Raw genomic sequence first — 20,338 nt, 5'->3', positions numbered from 1 at the left:
TAGAAACACTGTGACTGCCATTTTTCTTAATCTGCTAATAATATTTCATCAACTCGTAGCCAACTTTCTTTTATTTAGATAAATTTTCTTCATGTGTGCTGTTTGCTTTTGTAACCACATTTTGTACATGGCAGTTGTGCTAAAAACATTTAGTTCACTGACCTGCACTCACTCTACTTCAATATCTGTGTTCTCTTTAAAGTGTATTTTTAAAACAATATGGGCACTTTTAAAATATGTCTTTAAAATCTGTAACCTTTATGGTGAAATGTGCTTCTGCAAAATAACAGTAATTGTTTCCATACATATCTCAATAATTGATTATATGGAATTGAAAGAGGGGTGTGAAATTAAAGAGTAATTTGACAAAAAAAAATGAATATGGCCCTGCACTCTAGAACTAAGCATCTCTAAATCAGAGTTTAATAGCTCCTCTTAATTCAACTGTTTGATCAAAGAGGTGGGCTGATTTCTTGTGTTTCTTCTGCAGCTTTATCCTTGGACTTGTTTCCCAATATATGAAATGTGCATTGTGGTCAGGAATTTGTCATATCAATATATAATATTCTGTTTTTCTGACCTGCTTATTAAGAGCTCTCTTTCCTTGTAAATCGTTCTAAAAAAGAAGACTGTTATTAATGAACAAACAAACACTAGAGAAGCTGCAAATTAATTGTTATTCACACCTGAGCCTCTTCATTGCTGATTGCAACATTTTGAAAAGCCATTTAAAAATAAATGAGAGCAAATCATTAAAGAACAAATTAGAGCTGTGAATGCACTCCTGCACAGTAAAACCTATGCTGGGTATATTAAACGAGCCATAACAAGTTTTCTATTATTTGCTGTTCTAAGGCACTGCATTAATAAAACATTAGGTTCGCTTTGTAAGGCCGGGTAAACACCAACTGTCCTGTCTGAGTGACTGTAGGCAAAGCTGATAAGTGTGTTGTTTGAAGATCAAATATCTACACAGGCTCATTTCCTGACCTTCTAGACATTTTAAAACATTTCACAGATGAAGATATAGAACTTTCAGTTCCTTTTCTTTTAAGTATATGCTATGTACTACAACATGTGTACTGGGATACTCATATTCAGAGACTTAATGTCTTAAAGTAATTGCAGTGTATTACAAATTATGTGAAATTATACCTAAATGTATTCTATGCCATGCTGTAAATTTGGTCAAAGTGGTCTGCAGATAGAAGTGTGTTATAACATGTTCTAATTCCAGCTGTGGAAACAATAATGAATTCTGAGAGATAAGTATTGTTTTGCTTGTTGGAGAGAATAAGGGACTGTTTGGTCATGGGTGAGGTTCTTGGGGGTTTGATTATGTGGAATTATGAAACATGTAAAGTTTTGCAATACCACTTAGCCCACCATATGGCTTGGGTAGTTGGTTCAGGTGGGAAGCAAGTGATAGAAAAGGCAACAGCTTTACAACCCAAAGATAATTCACATCATTCCTCAGTTGTGGGTGCCTTTTAAAATTTTATTTCAGTGTTTTTGAACAGCAAAGCAATACAATAACAAAATATATCAGAAACAAAATCTAAAATATTATTTTTCTCTTTTTTCATATTCTCAATTCCCATTCCCAATAAATGACATATTAGGAACTAGTGAGCAGAAGATAAAGGTGTAAGATTGCTTTGAGGGTTGAGACAGTAGCTGTATCCAGCTGTTTGCCATATATTGCAGAACAGATTAATAGACTTCCATTTGGCAAACCTTACATTTAAAGTATAATAGTCACCACTGAAAGTAAAAGAAAAACATCATTATTATCAGTGTATGCTACATCTTAGGGATGCTTTACGCTTGATGTGACACAAGTGCACAGTCAAAAGGATATAATGCAACATTGTGCCTGTCAATAACTGGTTATAATTTAGCATCTTCACTCTACCTCAGAGGTTAAACCAGCAGAATACATTTAAACATTCAATGCAAAATCTACTTGGGAATATAAACTCTTTCTGGATTGGCTAGTAGTGAAAACAATTTGGGCTTTGGCTGCCTGGTATCCTTAATTATGGAAAAGGCTTAACTTTGTCAATGTTTAAATTTGTTCCCTTCAAATAATGGCTGAGCAAGTATTAGAATTACTTATAAGCATTGGATTGTAAGTAATATATTCAATTGTATACTTTATAATACCTACTTAAGTGAAAACTTTTTTAATGACAAAGGTTAAGTGCTATATAATACCTTGTGATGTAATACATGTCATAAAACATTTCTTGACCTTATGACATACTGTATATTATTCAAGAGTATTTCTATTTCTAAAAATGATCTGTATTAAATGTGTTAGACATGACATGTACTATTGTTTAATATAGTGCTTTTAATTTCACAATTAATCAAAGTTTAATGGACTGTTAATATCTATTTATAATGAACAGATACAGTAAAATGCTACCCTGATTTTTTGTGTGTCCACAAAAATTAATCGCAAGTGTATATATCAAAGTTTTGTGTCATATACAATTGTAATATTCCACGTAGGCAGGGATATTGCAGAAAAATCTTAATATTATAAGTTTTTAAACATGGCTGTTAGACCTGTTGTAATTTTAAAGAAATTAAAGCAACTTCAGGTTCTGTACGACAATAAATGTAATGTGTATAATTTAATGCAATGTGTATAATTTAACCCATTGATGTAAGGAAATCATGATATAATGTGTCTTAGTTTAATAGCTTGTTTATTCAAAAAGTGTTTCTCACAACATCAAGAGTGTGACAGCTGTATAATTCTAACTGTTTGATATACAAATGTAGATAACAACGGATTTATCTAGTGAAATTGCTTCTCTATGTTTAAAATTCTTTCTTTTAGAAACATTTTTTAAAGTCTGGCAGAACAGTACAGCAGGGCAGTGTGCTGCAAGCTTCCAGAATATTTTGATTAAAATATAAACTTGCTCCAAGTGAGTGTTGTAATCTGTTCCTTTAAAGAATCCAAAAAAAATCCTAATTTGTTGGAATTCAAAAAATGTTAGCAGTTTTTTATTCTGAATCTAAATTTTTCAGGCAGCAGAGGGTTGTCTAGTTTAAACTAAACAATGTGAGGTCTAAGGATTCCTAACTGAACCTGTACACACTAGTGAATCACTTAATTTACTTGTACTCTGTCCAGAAATGCTTCTCTGCTTTCATTATTATTTTGACATATTGAATTAACAGAATGCATTAAATGTATCCTGGCTCAGCAGATCAGTAATGGGAGCTGCCATTCTCTGGGTGGAAATTCACCAGAACCAACAACAGAGATTGTGAATCATACTCAGGTCTATCAAGCTGTGAGGCAGCAGTGTTAACTATTGTGCTGGGTAACATAAGCAAAATGAATTTGTTAATTCTCAATAAATCAAAAATGAACAGTACGGTTTAAGCACTACACAGTTATTGGCAATATAACTTTCAAAGCTACAAGTATTTAAAACAGGATCATTCAGCTCAGTCCGTGAAGAGCCACAGTTGAAAACAATGTTTCCTAAAATGATTTTAAAAATCAGGTAGTTTGTGAAAGTACTGCTTTGTAAGTCCTCTTTAGGTGACATTATTTATAGTAGTTTCTAATTACATAGCCTTAAATGTGCACCATAAATATTTTTAGTAATCATTTTTCCTGTATTTTAGAAATGTAAAAAAATGATTCACAGTTGTTTTGCATGTTCAGGTTGTTAATAGAATATGGGAAATAAGGAGTATAAATAAATGTGTAGTTTAGTAAAAGACATACACATTGTCATCTTTATATATAATACGCTACGTTTATCTGTCCAGAATTTTAAATCACCTGTAGCTTGCAAACCGTTTGACCTATTGACCTGAAATTTGGTACACACATTCTACGTTATGTCTACTATCCGCTTTCAGGGTTATGATTAACCTCTAAGGTTATTCCTCTTTTTATTTTTATTTTATTCTATTGCAGAATCAACTCTTGGCAACAGCCAGCATGGCAGCCGTGTGGGCGCCGTTCTCATTCCTAATACCTCTGCTGTCACTTCCCCTACCTCTTCATATCTTATATCATTCTTGAGGCAGATTGAAGACTTAAGTGCCAGCTTAAGTGAAAAATTAAAGGAAACGTACTAAGTAATTGCAACACAAACTCTGACTTAATCAGATTTAACGCAAAAAGTTGCCGACAAAAGAAGAGAAGAAGTGGGCTGCTAGGGTGGAGAAAAGAAGAGGTGCTCAGGAAGCAGCAAGCACATCAACCTCTGAGCAAACGAATGCTAAATGTACAGAGAAAGAGTAGGAAAACTATGAATGCTCAAGTCAAGTGTATTCACTGCACGTTATCGTGCACTGCACCGTTACTGGTAAAGAAATAATTGTAATGAACACTTATACCTATTACATCTCTCAAAAGTGAACTGTGCTTCTTATGATGAATAAGAATAATGATCATGAAGATTAGAGACCTAAGCTCAAATTAATCACACTAGGTAAAATTATTTACTATGGTTTTTACCCATGTTGGAGTGCCATATTGCTATTACATTTTACTTGGAGGTTACTTCAGTAAAAGATGAATAACAAGAGACTTTATTGTACCATTTACTAGAATACACTAAACTGCCTCAAACTAAGATTCTGTGTCTGCAGTTAGATTTATTATTTGTCAAACAAATTTAAGCCAAGGACTTGCTTCGGGGATTGTGGTGGAGTCACCACTTCAAAACTGATGAAATGTGATAGTAGATTGCCAGTGCTACAGGAATGTTCCTTATGAAGTTAAGTCATCCTTGAGTCTGCTCTTCAGAAAAGGTGACAATCTAGATTACGTATATTTGTGTCCTGGGCAGGACAACCCTGTTAATGGTAACCCTACAACACAGTCATCATATTTAAGTGGAAGGGATTGTGATTGTTTTACAATTATTCCTGCTACAACAACTGTGCAATGATATCACTAAACATGGCCTGCAAAAAAGCAGAAATATCCATTCTAGCTAACAGATCATTTCAGGAATAAAGTGAAGTTTTTTTTCATGTTTTGTTTCACATATCGGAGCTGTGAATTTGAGCTTTAGAAGGTAAAAACCTGAAATGCATACATTACATTACACAGAAGGGTCATATCGGGCAAGAACAGTGTTCTGACACATACAAAAATTGTCATTTGACTTCACAAATGCATTGCAGCACAATCTTAACTTGGTGAAGCCTGTCAAATTCCACTGTATTTTTGTGACAAAACTGAGAGTTACCATCTCCCATACTCCCACACTTCAAGAGCAACCTTTTTTTTTTGAGAGGAAAAATCATTAGAGAACATTTTGACTGAATCCTACCTTCATTTTAACTTCTGGTTAAAATAAATAAATTTGATATAAATGGAACTACAGGCACATATGCAAAGTCTTATTTCAAGGGTAAAACAAATGTATGAGAAAAAATAATGAAACTGTAGTAAGACGAGGAACCAAAATTATTTGTTAACATGGATGTCGAACAAATTAGAGAAAATACAAAAATGAATTTCTAAATACCTTAACAACTAAGAGATAAGGAATATGTGTAATGTCCTTTAAAACATAAAGTATTAAAACCCTTGTTATCTCTTTGAAGCAGAACCATATAAATGACTGTTAAGACCATTTCCTTATATCTTCATTATTATAAAATAATTAAAAACTATTGTAAAAAAGTTTGTTCCTATCAAACAGGTTTCAAAAATCCACTTAAAGTATTCAGTTTTGTTCAATTTATATCCAGTTTCACCTTTTTAATATTTATTCTGAGATAAGAACAAAATGTATTGATGAAAAAAAGAAATCTAACAAATTCACAACATAGTGTTTGTTTGCCATTATCCCTTTGGGTCATACCTGTGTTGTTTACCCTGCAGCTATATGAATGTCACACACTTTCAGATCAACTTCACACCTTTTGAACTGTAGCTTTCCTGCTTGCACATCTTACCTTCAGTTAAACCCAGGTGAATGCTCCAATAAATCTGTAAACACTGAAGCTCCTTCTTCATTCCCCTTTTGCAACGGCAGTCATAGAGATAACTCTCCTGGAGGACCTCCAGGGCAGCCTGACACTCCTTATTTGCAAGCATGGTATTCCTATCGCGCCCAGCCAAACACTGGCGTAGGGTCCGATACCGAGAGCTACACTGCGAATCAACAGTGCACAGCTCATTTGCTCTGACACAGTCCACTGGAGTCCTCCATCCCTGTGTTCCAGTGCTGGACAGTGCTGATGAGCTGCTCACACCTTGTAGAATTTCATCTGCAAAAAAAAAAGAAGGAAGGTGAATATATTTTTAAAAACTGTTGTTCAAATTTATTTTGAATGCTACTTTTGTCTGATTTTGACACAAACTATAGCTTTGATTAGTGATTTCAAAACAAGAAACTGTTAGGGGAACCAATTTACTGCTTCAAAGCAAACAAAAGTTTAATAAATTATAGTAGGCAACTAGAAAAGAATACAGCTCATTACTTTGTCAATCTTGTCTTCACAAATGTTGTGGAAATGGTTAATCTTCTGAATGAAACCCAAAAATACCCACTAGTATAGAGGTTCTTAACCAGAGGTCCATGGATTTCAGGGGGAGGTTAGATAAAAATGAACATTTATATTCACTATATAGCACGGTACTGTTGATTTAGAGTAGATGTAGTTTTAGTAGTAGTAATGGTAGTAAGTAGTAGTAGAAGATCTGTTTTAATTTTCACAAGAGGATTGCATTTCATCATTATAATGAGTGGGCATTACTTTTTGCATAAAAAAGGAGTGTCTTTTTTAGATTGTTTACTTTAAAGTTTAATAATACTTTGTGTATGTCATATATGTATGAGACAATCAAATCTAGTACATTATATTCATTGCATGCAAAGTTGTGTTTATATGAATGTCTCTGGGGAAAGGGAGACATAGCATTCATCAGATTCTTAAAGGGGTCTGTGACTCAAAAAAGGTTAAGAATCAATAGTCTAGTACATCCAGCTCCAACCAGGATTGCTTATGTTAGGTTGACTAAGCTTTTAAAAAGGTAGCCCTGCACTTCACAGCATTTATATTGGCAGGTGAAAACCTAGACAATATGGTGACCCCCAGGAAGTGTCAAAATGAAAATTGCAGTATTCCTCCTCCCAATACTTCTTGACATGGGGACAAAAACTAAAAACTCACAAGTTCACCTTTAGAAGAATGCAAGAGCTGCACTTGCACTTGGAGAGAGATATTAGAGTGGCCGTTACCAAGTGTAGCTGAGGGCCTCAAACACAGTAAGAGCCACTACAATATTGAGGAGGGACATAAATGAACCATAAAACTTTCATATCACCATGGAATTGCTGTACAAAATCATTCCTTCTTCTCCGACTTTATATTTAAAAGTAAATCATTTTTGGAAATATAATAATAATAATTCATTACATTTATATAGCGCTTTTCTCAGTACTCAAGGCGCTATCCACACAGGGAGGAACCGGGAAGCGAACCCACAATCTTCCACAGTTACCTTACTGGAAAGCGGCAGCACTACCACTGCGCCACCTGTGAGGATGCACAAGAACATTGTCATCATGATGCATTCTTGTAAACTGGTCCCAGATATGGAAATCAAAATTGACCATACATCTCCTGAATTATTAACTACTACACAATGTACAGACCCAGTTCAACTCTTGCAAGTTTTAAAGAAAAAAATGATTAACTGTCTCAAAAAATGGCTTAATACATACAGCAAATGTTTTAATGTTGGCTGTCTTACATGTTTTAGTATTAAATGCATACAGTAACTTAATCATCTTGAAGAGGAACCTTCATCTCGAAATGCATAATTGCGATAGATACATGCCTGTCTGCTCAATGCTTTTTGCAGGTATAATTGTTATATTTTAACAGGTCTTTATGCTTGTTTTCTGTCTAATAACAATTAAAAAAATTCAGTCCCTCAGTTCATTGAATCAATTTAATCCAATTCAAATTTGGTAAGAGACATAGTCTATCCCAATAGTACTGGGTGAAAGACAGGAACTAATTCCAAATGGATCACTAGTCCATCACACTTACACTCATTCCAGTTCAATTGTGAATCACCTATCAACTTAATAAAAACATCATTTGATAATGTGATATCAGACAAGAGAGCGTAGGGAGTGTTTTTATGCTGGACTAATATATGGAAGTAAAAGAGTTTGACACTGCTGTTAACTTTTGTTCCATCTCTTTCCTACAATAGAGGAGGAGAAACAGCCAGAAGACTGATGAGGTCACTTTCTCCAACTACAAAGCTGAACTTTTTCTGGACTCAACCATATATAAACAAAGCCTCCAACGGAAGTTGGCACTTACTTTCAGACCAACTTCAGAGGAGACTGGAGCCATACACTTCTGAACCCTCTTTATCTAATGCTGTTACACCAAAACTTGTTGAGCACTCTGGTGCTTTCTTTTTCTTTCTTTCTTTGGACAACAAAATTAAATGGATGTATCCTTCAGGACCCCATCCCTCATTTTCTTGTTTCTGTTATTCTTCCACAGTGAGGGTAAGCACAATTGAATTCTCTTCATTTTTCCCATCCATCCATCTTTTTTATTCATTTGTTTTTTTTCATTACAAAGGTACATGTGTTGGAGATTAACCAGGATGTATCTGCTCTCAACATGAACCAACTGTAGTAGTCCATTAAAGGGCACTCACACACATACAGACAATTCAAAGTTGCCATTTAATCTATCATGCAGATATGTGAAAGTATCCAGAGAAAATCAAGATAAACAAGAGGAGAACATACAAACACCGCAACAGCAGAAAGAGAACCAGGAAGCAGACTGTTGTAACTGTGATGAAGCACTGCACCTCCATACTTACCTTTCCAATTTTTCTATTCTAAAGTTTTTATACATGTGAACTTTATTTGATTCTCGTCAAATGATCTACATTTTGCTTTTTGATGACATGAATCAGCTGTATTTATTTTTATTCACATTTCTCTTTATTTATTATTTTGATGCAGAAAGGTGTCTTGAAATACACCTTCTACTGCCAGGTGGGCCACGGCTATTCTTGAAGACAAAAACGAAAAAAACAGGGCCTAGAAAATGGATGAATGGCTAATTAGTGTCACCAATCATTTTTGATTATTTTAGTACTTCTTGTTTTGCTAGGTGAAGAGCATTTTCTGGTATGTCTTTTTTTATTTCTTACAACTAGAGTAAGGCCTGTTTGGATAGACAATGGCACACCATGATCCTGAACTGAATAAGGTAAAAAAAATAGATGGGTTGATGATGTATCTCTGACTACACAGACGATGGTAAGAAGTGAAAATGTCTAATTAAACAACACATTCAGTTAAAGACAGGAACCGGTCTCAGAGCAAGGAATCAACTGGAGCAAAAAAACAACAGCCTTTGATTTGTGATGCCTGCTATTTTCTGTCCTCACTGGCCATCGGACCTTACTTTATTCTTTGTTAATTAGTATTGCCTAATTGTATTGTTATATTTTTCTTTTTTCTTTCTTCATCCTGTAAAGCACTTTGAGCTACATCCTTTGTATGAAAATGTGGCTATATAAATAAATGATGTTGTTGTTGTTGTTGTTTAAGGTTTTATAGGAAACATGCATTGTCATATGGCTGCTACAAAAAACAAAACAACAAAAATCGTTCCTCAGTTGTGGTGTCCCATTCATATGGGTCTTCAAGAGCAGATGTTATTCACCTCTTATCTAATCTCCAAGATGAGAATGAACAACTGCGTTTTCACTAGTCTCAAATAACACTCTAGTACTTCGTAAATATTTTTCATTTGATTTAGCAAAATCCCTCAGAACTCCATATGAAAGCAAAGAGCACTCCTTGTAGTGATGCCCCTTGTGGTTTTATCAGCTGAGTCTGGCTGTTACATGAATATTGCTAGAATGGTTGTTGCACAATGGTTGTTGTAAATCACCATAATTTTCTTCAAAAGTTCACTTTCCCCATATACCATGAAACAATTCAATTTGAAAATCTCTCATTTGAAAGGCAGACCTTATTTGTTTATCTTTGGGTGTATTTTTGTTTACAGAGCAAGGTACATTAATTATTTCAAGTGTTAAAACATGAAAGCAGCGTAAGGTTTAAAGTTTCATGTTTCCGGGAAATCTGGCTTGATTCCAGACCTATGGCAGTGAACGTTCACTTTCTTCATTTAATTGCATGCCATCTGCACAGCTAAACCAACCCCCTGGACAAATACTGCACAGAATTGGAAAAGAAAATAAGTTAAATAATTACACAGCTTATAATTTGGCTAGGTCAAGGAACTAAGTGGTTGTTGCAGTTATCAAACATATTTTTTCAGAAGCAGTGCCTTCTGCTTTTAATGGCAGCTCGGTCTGGAGTATGTGATTCTCATAAACCATTAAGGTGCGCGTCTGATCTGCTTGAAAGCCTTCAGGACCTGAAGCAAGGGCTCATGGAATTGAATCTGGGAACTTACAATCCTGCCATGAAAGAGACTGAGACATTCATAATCTTTAAGTTTGGAGGGACAGAGTTAAAGCTTTCTAGAAACATGTAGGGAAGGAATTTTGACTCTGGAAGACTTTTCAGCCTAGACAGCCATGCATGGACAAAAGCTTGCATTTGAGAACTTTATAGAAAATTCACACTGAATTTTTAAGCATCTATAAAATAAGTTTACATTGCCAAAACATAACAGGAATGTGTGATCTCCTAGTCCCCAGACTAGAATTTAAAAAAAGATGTATAAAGCTTCTAACACTTTTATTATAAAGCCAAGCAAATGAATGCTTTCAGACATGGTACTCGCCAGGAAAGGAACTTGACAATGCAATAAACATTTAAAAGAAAATAACAACAAACTCAGAAGTGCCGATATGAAAAAAAAAAAAAAAAAACTATATAGAGAGTAAAACTGAAAAACTGAAACCCATGTTTGTGACAGGCCTGACAGTAATTTGTTAAATACACACATAAAAGTAAAAACAACACGTATGGCATTTTCCCCTCTTTCAAGATGCTGTACAGTGCTCATTTCATGCTAATAGTTGTAGCCATGATCTTTTAAACAATGTAAATCTTGAGGAAAATTAAGCCGGCAATCATACTGTTGTCCTGTAATAACAAGACTAGTTAACAATATAGCAATATCCCTGAATGCCTTTATGAATCGAAAATGCTATTTAATATTTAAATTATCAAAAAGAAGAAATACTTGTCTTATTGTATATCTTTAGTTTTCATTCTAACCAAGTTCTTAATTAGAGATCAAACCATGATATTTTCTGTATAGCTATATAATTAAACTATTTACTTCTTGTTTTCTCGATTCACTGACACGTTAGACAAAAATACCCAACAAGGTGTTTTTCAGCTCTTTTGTAAAGAATAGTCTCTAAACTAAAATATGTCAGGTAGAATGGAAAACTGTAACAAATATTAGCTTTATTAAGGTTGTCAATTAATAAAGTTATTGATCTTTTGTAATGACTTGAACATTGCAGAATTAAACTATGCTAAAAGTAACAAAAGTATAAAAAATTATTATGCATATTTGCCTGGAAAACGAGAAGGAATACAATATTGACTAGGCAGTGTTGTGTAGTGTTTAGGGCAGGGGTCCCCAACTCCGGTCCTAGAGGACACCAGTAGCTGCAGGTTTTCATTCTAACAATTTTCTTATTTAGTGCACTGTTTCTGCTGCTAATTAACTTCTTTCGAATTAATTTTAAATGACTTGTTTTTTAAGATTTCTTCCCCTGAATTTCTTCATCGTCCCTCTGACTTGCTTCATTTCTTTCCTTAAGTGGCACCCAAACAGAAATAAAATGTGAAGTGAGTGACCCAACTGAAATCCAACTAAGTCAGGGCCTCAAACTCCAACCAATTTCACTCCAACCAGTTGCTCAATTAGACTCTGATTCTTGTTGTTAATTAAACCCATTCTTTAATTCCATAGCTTGTTGTTGCTCTTACTGTGCAATAGCATACATTTCTGAAATTGTTGACTTTATCTTTTCTAAGAGTACTGGTAAAATGTTTTGGGGACCTGAGCAGATCAGCATTCCTGAGACCTTCACCTTTCTTTATCTTTATATATAATACACTACCGTGGCTGTTCATTTGTCTGTCTAGAATTTTAAATCACCTGTAGCTCACAAACCGTTTGACCTATTGACCTGAAATTTGGTACACTACATGACGTCTACTATCCGCTTTCGGGGTGATGATTGACCTCCAAAGTTATTCCTGTTTTTATCTTTATTTTATTTTATTGTAGAATCAACTCTCAGAAGCAGCCAGCAGGGTGGCCATGCGGCACATGCGTACGAGCACCATTCTCATCCCTACCACCTTCGCCGTCACTTCCCCTACCTCTTCATATCTTAAATCATTCTTGAGGCAGATTGAAGTCTTAAGTGCGTACTTAAGTAGAAAATTAAAGAAAACGTACTAAGTAATTGCAACACAAACACTGACTTAATCAGTTTTAACGCAAAAAGATGCCGACGAAAGAAGAGAAGGAGAGGGCTGCTAGGGTGGAGAAAAGAAGAGCTGCTCAGGAAGCAGCAAGCGCATCAACCTCTGAGCAAACGAATGCTAAATGTACAGAGAAAGAGTAGGAAAACTATGAATGCTCAAGTCAAGTGTATTCACTGCACGTTATCGTGCACTGCACCGTTACTAGTTTTTAGATATTGCATGATTGACACAGTTTGCTGGTCATGTTTTGGTTCATTTTATATATCATTATTGTTTGGATGCTGATTAAGAAAAAATAATTAATTAACAGGCCTGAGTCTTCAAGAGTAAGTCAAATAAAATTAATTCAAAAGAAATTAATTAGCAGCAAAAACAGACCATTAATTTAAAAAGGTTTAGAATGAAAACCTGCAGCCACTGGAGCCCTCCAGGACCAGAGTTGAGGACCCCTGGTTTGGCACTTTGCACTTCAAATATTGAGGTTGTGAGTTCAAATTCTGCTGCTGACACTGTGTGAACATAAACAAGTCACTTTACCTGCCTGTACTCCAATTGGAAAAACAAAAAAAAATGTAACTCTCAAATGTTGTATGTTGCCTTGGATAAAAGTGTCAGCCTAATAATGTCTAGATGTATATTTTGGCAATCTTTAAAATAACCTTTCATAAATGAAGCCTTGAAACTGTAGTACACTTTTCTTGCTACCAAGGTAATGTAATATAAAGTGCCGTGTTGAGGATGCTTTAACCTCTGCTCAGTGTCATCAGTGTAACTGGCTGCATAGGAAAGGAAAACCTTAATACTCCATTTTCAACTCCTAAGACACCAGTGGCCCTCAGACACTTTGTAATTCCTGGCATTTGTTTATGCAGCTATGGCACTTTCTGGAACTAGGCAGGAAACTCACTGTTAGACTGTTTTTATTTCATATGTAACATTCAATTCTGACCTTTGATGCTGGCCTTTTTATTGTTATATCCTTCTGAATTTACTATCAATATTTTTGTAAACTCAATAGACTGTTTAATTTAAGCTGAACTCTAATCTTGCTAATTGATTTGTAAAGCCCTTTACTGTTGATGCTGAGTGGACATGTACTATATAAAATAAAAATCAATCGATTAAAGACTTGATTGTGGTTGATTTTCTGCAAATGCTTAAGTGCTACTTTTGCATAAGATTTTTTTTGAGGCTGCACTGATTATATATAAACCCTTTATATAATACATACCATCTAAAGGTGCTTTAAATGTAGTGAACTATAGTATATCTGTTTATACTATTATATATTAGAACAAAGACAGGGCAGGTATTTATTTATCTGGCAGGTATGCTGTTTGTAATCTATTGCTTAAAACATTATGCCATACTATCTATGAAATGTGAAATATGTATTTCAAATGGTACAGCAAGTAACTTAAGCTTTGTAATTCACAAACAATAAAGAATTCAACACAGTTGTTTAATTAGGAAAATTTTTTATAATTTATATATGTGTCATGCATGCGCATTGGAGGATCTCCTTACGGGCTCTGTTGGGGTATGTAATAAGGTGTCATTTTGGCAAGAGTGACACACTGGATTGAGCTCGTGAGCAAACTGACCGTAATTCATGGCTACAGCCGAACCTCTGTTATTAGAAGTCAAGGACAATGGCAATAACATCTAACAAGAGTTTTCTTTTTGTTTGGACTTTGTGTTTATTAAACGGGACAACCTGGAGGACACCCCAAATTTTTTAACAGCAAGTCTGTCATTCCTGCACTTGGCCTCTATATATACAAAAGTGAATACCACTTTAAGCATTTGTGTGAACCATGCTTCCTTGCCTAGACAGTAAGGCCACCCTAGGGGAGGTTCATCAAGTTAGCTGATATTCCCAGAAGGACATTGGTGTAGCTACTACACCGGGGCGTGGAAGGAGAAGTCTACGGTTGTCTGTGAATTTCAAAATGAATAAATAATGGATGCGCTCGTGCTGGGGAGGAGAGCAGGTGCAAGAGATTGTCTGAGAAGACAGCTCGTCTCCGGGTTGGTGCGAGGCAGTCAGCTGGCCATAGTAATCTTTCTAGTTAGCCAATAAAAGGTGTCATTTTGCTTGGCTTTTCTCTACATTCATAATGGCTAACACGGTACAGCACCCTAGTACTACAGATATACAAGACACCGAAGTGATCACACCTGTAACTCTACCCAATGTATAAAAGGAGACTGCAGGATTGGAAAAGATGAAGAGAAACCAAAGGTAAGGAAAAGGGCATGGAGGTTAATGTGGGGAAACTAGGCAAGAATGAGCATGTGCAATGAAAGGAAGCAGGTGGATGGGAGTGGAGCTCCTGGAAGAAGCGTGTGGCCAGCTTGAGGAGTCACTCCTGTTGAGAGTCCAAGTAGCAGGAGTGACCACTATGCTCAGGAGTCTGCTCTCGCTGGGAAGAGCCAACGGATCAGCAGTGTTGAGAAGACAGAGCGCTCTTATGCTGGGTGGAGCATAAATAGAAAAGCAGGGTGAAAGGTTCCTCCATTTATTTTCATGCAATGGGGGGGCGTCCAATAGGTTTTCGCAGTTGTTGTCCATGCATGTAAGACTGTGGAATGGGAGGAAGGTGAGACTGGGATCTCAATGATGATTAGGGGCTGAACACATGAGATCATGGGATGGGATATGGGAGGTGATCTTGAAAATCAAGGGCAGAATGCCTGAGATCAGGGGCAAAAGCCTCAAAAACCCGTAAAATGATGCCACTGCTCAATACCACTAAAACACAAAGTAAAATCAGGAGTTTACACATTTTGCAAACACATTTAAAAAAACAAAACAGATATATCACATTGACACAAATATTCAGACCCCTTTACTCGGTAAATAGACGATGATACTTTGGCAGTGATTACAGCCTGAAGTCTACTTGGGTATGACACAACAAGCTTCACACTCCTGAATTTAGGGATTTTTTCCCCATTCTTTTCTGCAGATCCTCTCAAGCCCTGTCACGTTGGATAGAGACCAATGGTGGACAGCTATTTTCCGGTCGCACCAGAGATGCTCAATTGAGTCCCAGCTCTGGCTAGGCAACTCTAGGATATTCCCACAGTTGTCCTTAAGCCACTCTTGTGTTGGCTTTGTTTTTTTCCTTAAGGTCACTGTATTGTTGGAAGGTGAATCTTCAGCCCAGTTTAAAGTCCAGAGCACTCTGATGAAGATTTTCATTAAGGATATTTCTTTACTTTGCTCCATTCGGCTTTCTCTCAAACCTTATCTAGCCTCCCAGTCCCTGCCACTGAAAAACAACCCCATAGCATTATGCTGCCACCAACATGCTTCATTGTTGAAACAGTATTGCACATTTCCTAAACAGTGCCTGGTTTCCTCCAGGCATGATGCTAATTTTTGATTCATCAGTCCAGAGAATCATGTTTCTCTGAGTCTGACAGCCCTTTGTGTCTCTTTAGTCACAAGTCTAAGCAGCCTTCATGCATCTTTTACTGAGTACAGGCTTATGTCTAGCCACTCTGTCACAAAGCCCAAACTGGTACTGTTGCAGTGATGACTGCCCCTTTGAAAGTTTCTCCCATTTCTGCACAGGTTCTCTGCACGTCAACCAGAATGACCATCATGTTCTTGGTCACCTCCCATATCATGGTCCTCCTCCTAATATTGCTCAAGGAGGAGTTGTGGTTCTTCCAACCGTACTTCTTCCATTTAAGAAATAAACAGGCAAATGTTCCCTTGGAATACTACAATGTTGCAGAAATTTTTTGTAGCCTTCCATACATCTGTGCCTTGACACAATCCTGTCTCTTAGTTCTTCGGGCAATTCTGTCAACCTCATGGGTTAATTTTTGTTCTGATACACTTTATCAGCTGTGAGATCTGTGCCTTTCTTAATCATGTCCAATCAATTGAACTAACCACAGGTAGACTCAACATGTCATTGTTAACCAATTGAATGGGATGCACCTGACCTATATTTCAAGTGTTTCGTCAAAGGGTCTGAAAACTTTTGTCAAACCCATATTTCAGGATTTTTTTTTTTTATAAAATTGCAAAAAGTTCTAAAATCTTTTTGTGTTTCATGATTCTGGGGTATTAAACATAGCTAGGCATGGGGCAAAAACTTAATTCAAGTAATTTTAGCAAATATCACTCTTAAATATAATAGTTCTTTAATGGCATTTTATGGTTCTTTACTGGGTTGTGTGGTTCCTCATGGCTTGACAAAGCACCATTTCATTCTTGGATGGGTCCTTTGCATATGAAGTTGGTTCTTTGTGCTTTGAAAAGCTTCCAAATATGTTGGAAAAAAAATGAAATCTTTCATTTAGGTTAGGCTACCTAGGATGACACTAACAGATTAAGAAAACCTGAACTTAGCCAGTTTTTGTATGCAGCAAGAGTCCTTCAAAAATCATGACTTATTGGTATTTCATAGATCTGCTACCGTCTATTCTTGGTTATCTACTGTATGATGCCCGTGCTCTGTTATGAATCTAAAAAAAATAAAAGTTCTTTCTGGAAGCTTCATGAGGATGGGTCTTTTAAGAACCAAAACTGGTTCCCCTATGGCATCACTCTGAAGAGCAACTGTGGCACCTTTATATATGTAGTAACATAGGAAAATGTGAAACAATTAAGGGGTCTGAATACTTTGTAAACTATATCTAAATGGAGGTACATTTCATACTTTAATTTCTCTTCTAGTAATCCTCACTAAGTTTATGAAAAAAGAAAAAATTGAAAACATCATTACATATTTCTTTGCATTACTAATCCACTGTGTGATAAATTTACTTGGATTCATTCGAGTGGTTCGATTTGCATTAAATCTCTTAGTGATACAATGATGTCAGTAAAATGATACAATGAATTTCCAACATCCCTAGCTTGAACAAAAAAGTCACAAATTGCCGTTGAATTTTAGATTAAGAGCTATAAACTGAGTTGTTCTTATTTGAACAAAATATTATTTCAAAACAATACATGGTTAAAAAAAGGCTAGTTTTAATAAACATATATACGCACGGTACGAAGAACAATATGACAGTTAAGACAGCTTAAAAGCGCATCCTATTACAAAACAGGACGTGAAATCATAAAATCATAACGTGAAACACATCCATTGTCTGAGCAAACAGCCGCTTTCTCTTGAACTAGTTCGTTTCCAGATTCTCCTTTCGGCAAATTGGCCTCGTGCTTCTTCTCCGAATCTGCTGTGTACGACTGACATCTACAGGCTTAGCGCAGTCAGGCTTGGTCTGGGCGCCGAGAACATTTTTTAATTGAAAGGGCATAACATAACCTAACACTGTCAAACCCGAGCAGCATTTGGTTATAAATAAAAGTCAAGAAGAGACGAGTACAAGGTAAAGCCAAACCAGTTATATCTAACTTTATCAAGTTAGCTTGTATAAACTGATGACGTCAGATCCAAACAAAAGAAAGTTGTGTTGCAATCATTAAATTCGACACATATTTCAAACACTAACAGATTGCACATTAAAACCGATGCGCACGAGGAATTTTCTTATATCTAAACCGTCATGCAAAAATACTTATCATATACATTTATAATGTGACACTGAAACTTAAATCGTCCATAAACTGTAATCCGCATACTATATACATTCGAAAAATAAAGAAACGTGAATCGTAAAGTATTAATTGATTCTTAGCACTGATCCCGTAATGATGACTGAACACGATACACTGAAATCAACAGGAGTTGAAGATGGCACAAACGTAATGTTACATTCTTCGCCTTCTTCTTAAATTTGAAAATATCCTATAATAAGAATAACGTTTCCCATGCCAGATTTTATTTAATAAAGTCCCATTTTCAGCAGAACCTTTCCTCTGAACTGTATTCTTTGACAGATCTGACGTTGACTTTTCTAATCCAACATATCATGTACGCATTATAAGGCATAAAAAAGCTGCACTCATTTTAAAAGCACCTGAACATCTTGTGCATAATGACGTTCGTTGGATACCCTGGTGGTCATTTTTATTGGTTTTCTTGATTTGAAATATCAGTTTTCTTTTCTATATCTATATACACTATCCAGTTAGAATAACAGAAAACCCTATATTACTGCCGTTAAGAAAAAATAATCACAGAATTACACTACAATTGATACTGTATGTAAGAGACAAAGTTTTTTTCCTTAAAGAAATACTTCATAGATAGATAGATAGATAGATAGATAGATAGATAGATAGATAGATAGATAGATAGATAGATAACAAAAATCAAGCATAGCCTACTCGCTAACTTAACACGTACTGAAAGCATACGTTCAATATGAAAAACCTATCGTCCTACTGTAATTGCACTGACGACTCTAAACAATGTTATATTATAATGTAATATTTTTCAGCCTGTTCGTACTCGGACTTTACTTTTCAAAAATATCTTATCAACCTAAATATGACAAACTACAATAAACAACTGTTTAACGAAGACTGATTTTACAGACACCAAAACATTCACCTTTTTTTTCTCAGTGCGCGTATTTTAAATAATTCAACCAGCTGGCGCTTTGCAGTGTATACCTGAACGTCTTTCTTGTACAGACGAAGCACACATATTGAACCAGCAGAGAGAATTAAAATAATTCATGAGCAACTAAAACGTTCAAAGTTTTCATCTTACACGGATCACTTTCCTGTAGGAAATGCATAATGAGTAAGTAAATAGACACACAGATAGACTTAAGTAAATAAAAGGACAGAAGCTCGGTCTTACCTAAAAGTAGAATAACGCTGAAAATGTTAATAAAAATCATGATATTTCCAAAAGGGCGAGGAAAGCAGGTAAGAACGGTGTGTATAATCCAACGTCTGCGTTCGCACAACTTGGGATAATTATTCTTCCCCCGCACGTCAATCCTCCGGTGACAAACCGGTGGTGCGAAAATCGGGATTCCCGAACATAATTATGATGATGAGGCTGATTATCGTTAATATTATTACCTTAGAATAATCCACTAAAGCAATAATCCAAACCTGAAGACTGAAAATCAGACTCAATCCGATGCTTCCAGTGATCTACACATATTTGGCTTTATGTTCCTGTATCGCGCAAGGAAAATTGCACCACATCCTTCAAAGGGCTCCAGCATGCATGGAATATAAAGAGATTATTTCCCCCACCATTAAATAAATCACCTTCCTAACTTCATCGAGGGGTTTGTTTTATTATTTATTTGTTCTTTAATCTTCAATTATGCACCCGCCCCTTTATATATATTAGCCTCCTTGGCACCTTTTTCAGAAAATCAAGGAAGTTTGCGAGTAACAGTGGGAAAAGGACAGCTTGAAGAGTCGGACAAGCAGCTGAAAATGAGAAGTTATCTCTCTCCTCGTCTCTCTCTCTCTCTCCCTCCCTCTCTCTCTGTCTCTCTCTCTCTCTCCCTCGCTCTCGCTAGCTCTTTCTATCTCACTCACACACAAACATGCCGTCTCTCTTATAATAAATCCCTCGCTCTGAATTAAAGCATCGATCTCGCCAGTTAACACATCAATTGGGGGAGCATTTTCTAAAACATGTTATTAAAACTGCCGATGAAAACATAAAAGGAAAAAAACGGAGAAAATTAATCAAAATAATGTATTTTTTCCAACGGCTTCCGCAACAGAATAATGGCATCAGTACTTTATTTTACAGGTCCTTCCGCGAAAATAGCAGTCTGATTTCATACATACAAGTCAGTGGCACACTTTCACTGAGCAGAGACCTCAACAGCGTAGCACTGATGTTTTTACCGGAAGAATACCTTTCATAGAACATTGTAACTCTAAAACAGTTCACTTCTATTGTAAATCAGCTGAAGCGTAAAAGTCTGACGGAATTTGTAGA

The 20,338-nt window shown here is 35.9% G+C and overlaps 1 protein-coding gene across 1 annotated transcript in view; it reads right to left on the bottom strand.

Moving 5' to 3' along the window:
* Nucleotides 1–19,830, bottom strand: part of LOC114649561 (GDNF family receptor alpha-2-like) — a 435,940-nt gene extending 416,110 nt beyond the window's left edge. Inside the window, exons 1-2 of the mRNA XM_028799084.2 lie at nucleotides 19,226–19,830; nucleotides 5,953–6,267 (exon numbers count right to left, since the gene is read on the bottom strand). Coding sequence (XP_028654917.2) covers nucleotides 5,953–6,267; nucleotides 19,226–19,265 — 355 coding nt within the window. The 5' untranslated portion in view covers nucleotides 19,266–19,830. The remainder of the gene's footprint in view (nucleotides 1–5,952; nucleotides 6,268–19,225) is intronic.
* Between the last annotated feature and the right edge of the window lie 508 nt (nucleotides 19,831–20,338).

This window comes from Erpetoichthys calabaricus, chromosome 1, assembly GCF_900747795.2.
Source record: "Erpetoichthys calabaricus chromosome 1, fErpCal1.3, whole genome shotgun sequence".
Classification (NCBI taxonomy): domain Eukaryota; kingdom Metazoa; phylum Chordata; class Cladistia; order Polypteriformes; family Polypteridae; genus Erpetoichthys; species Erpetoichthys calabaricus.
This window is presented reverse-complemented; position numbering and strand designations above follow the sequence as displayed.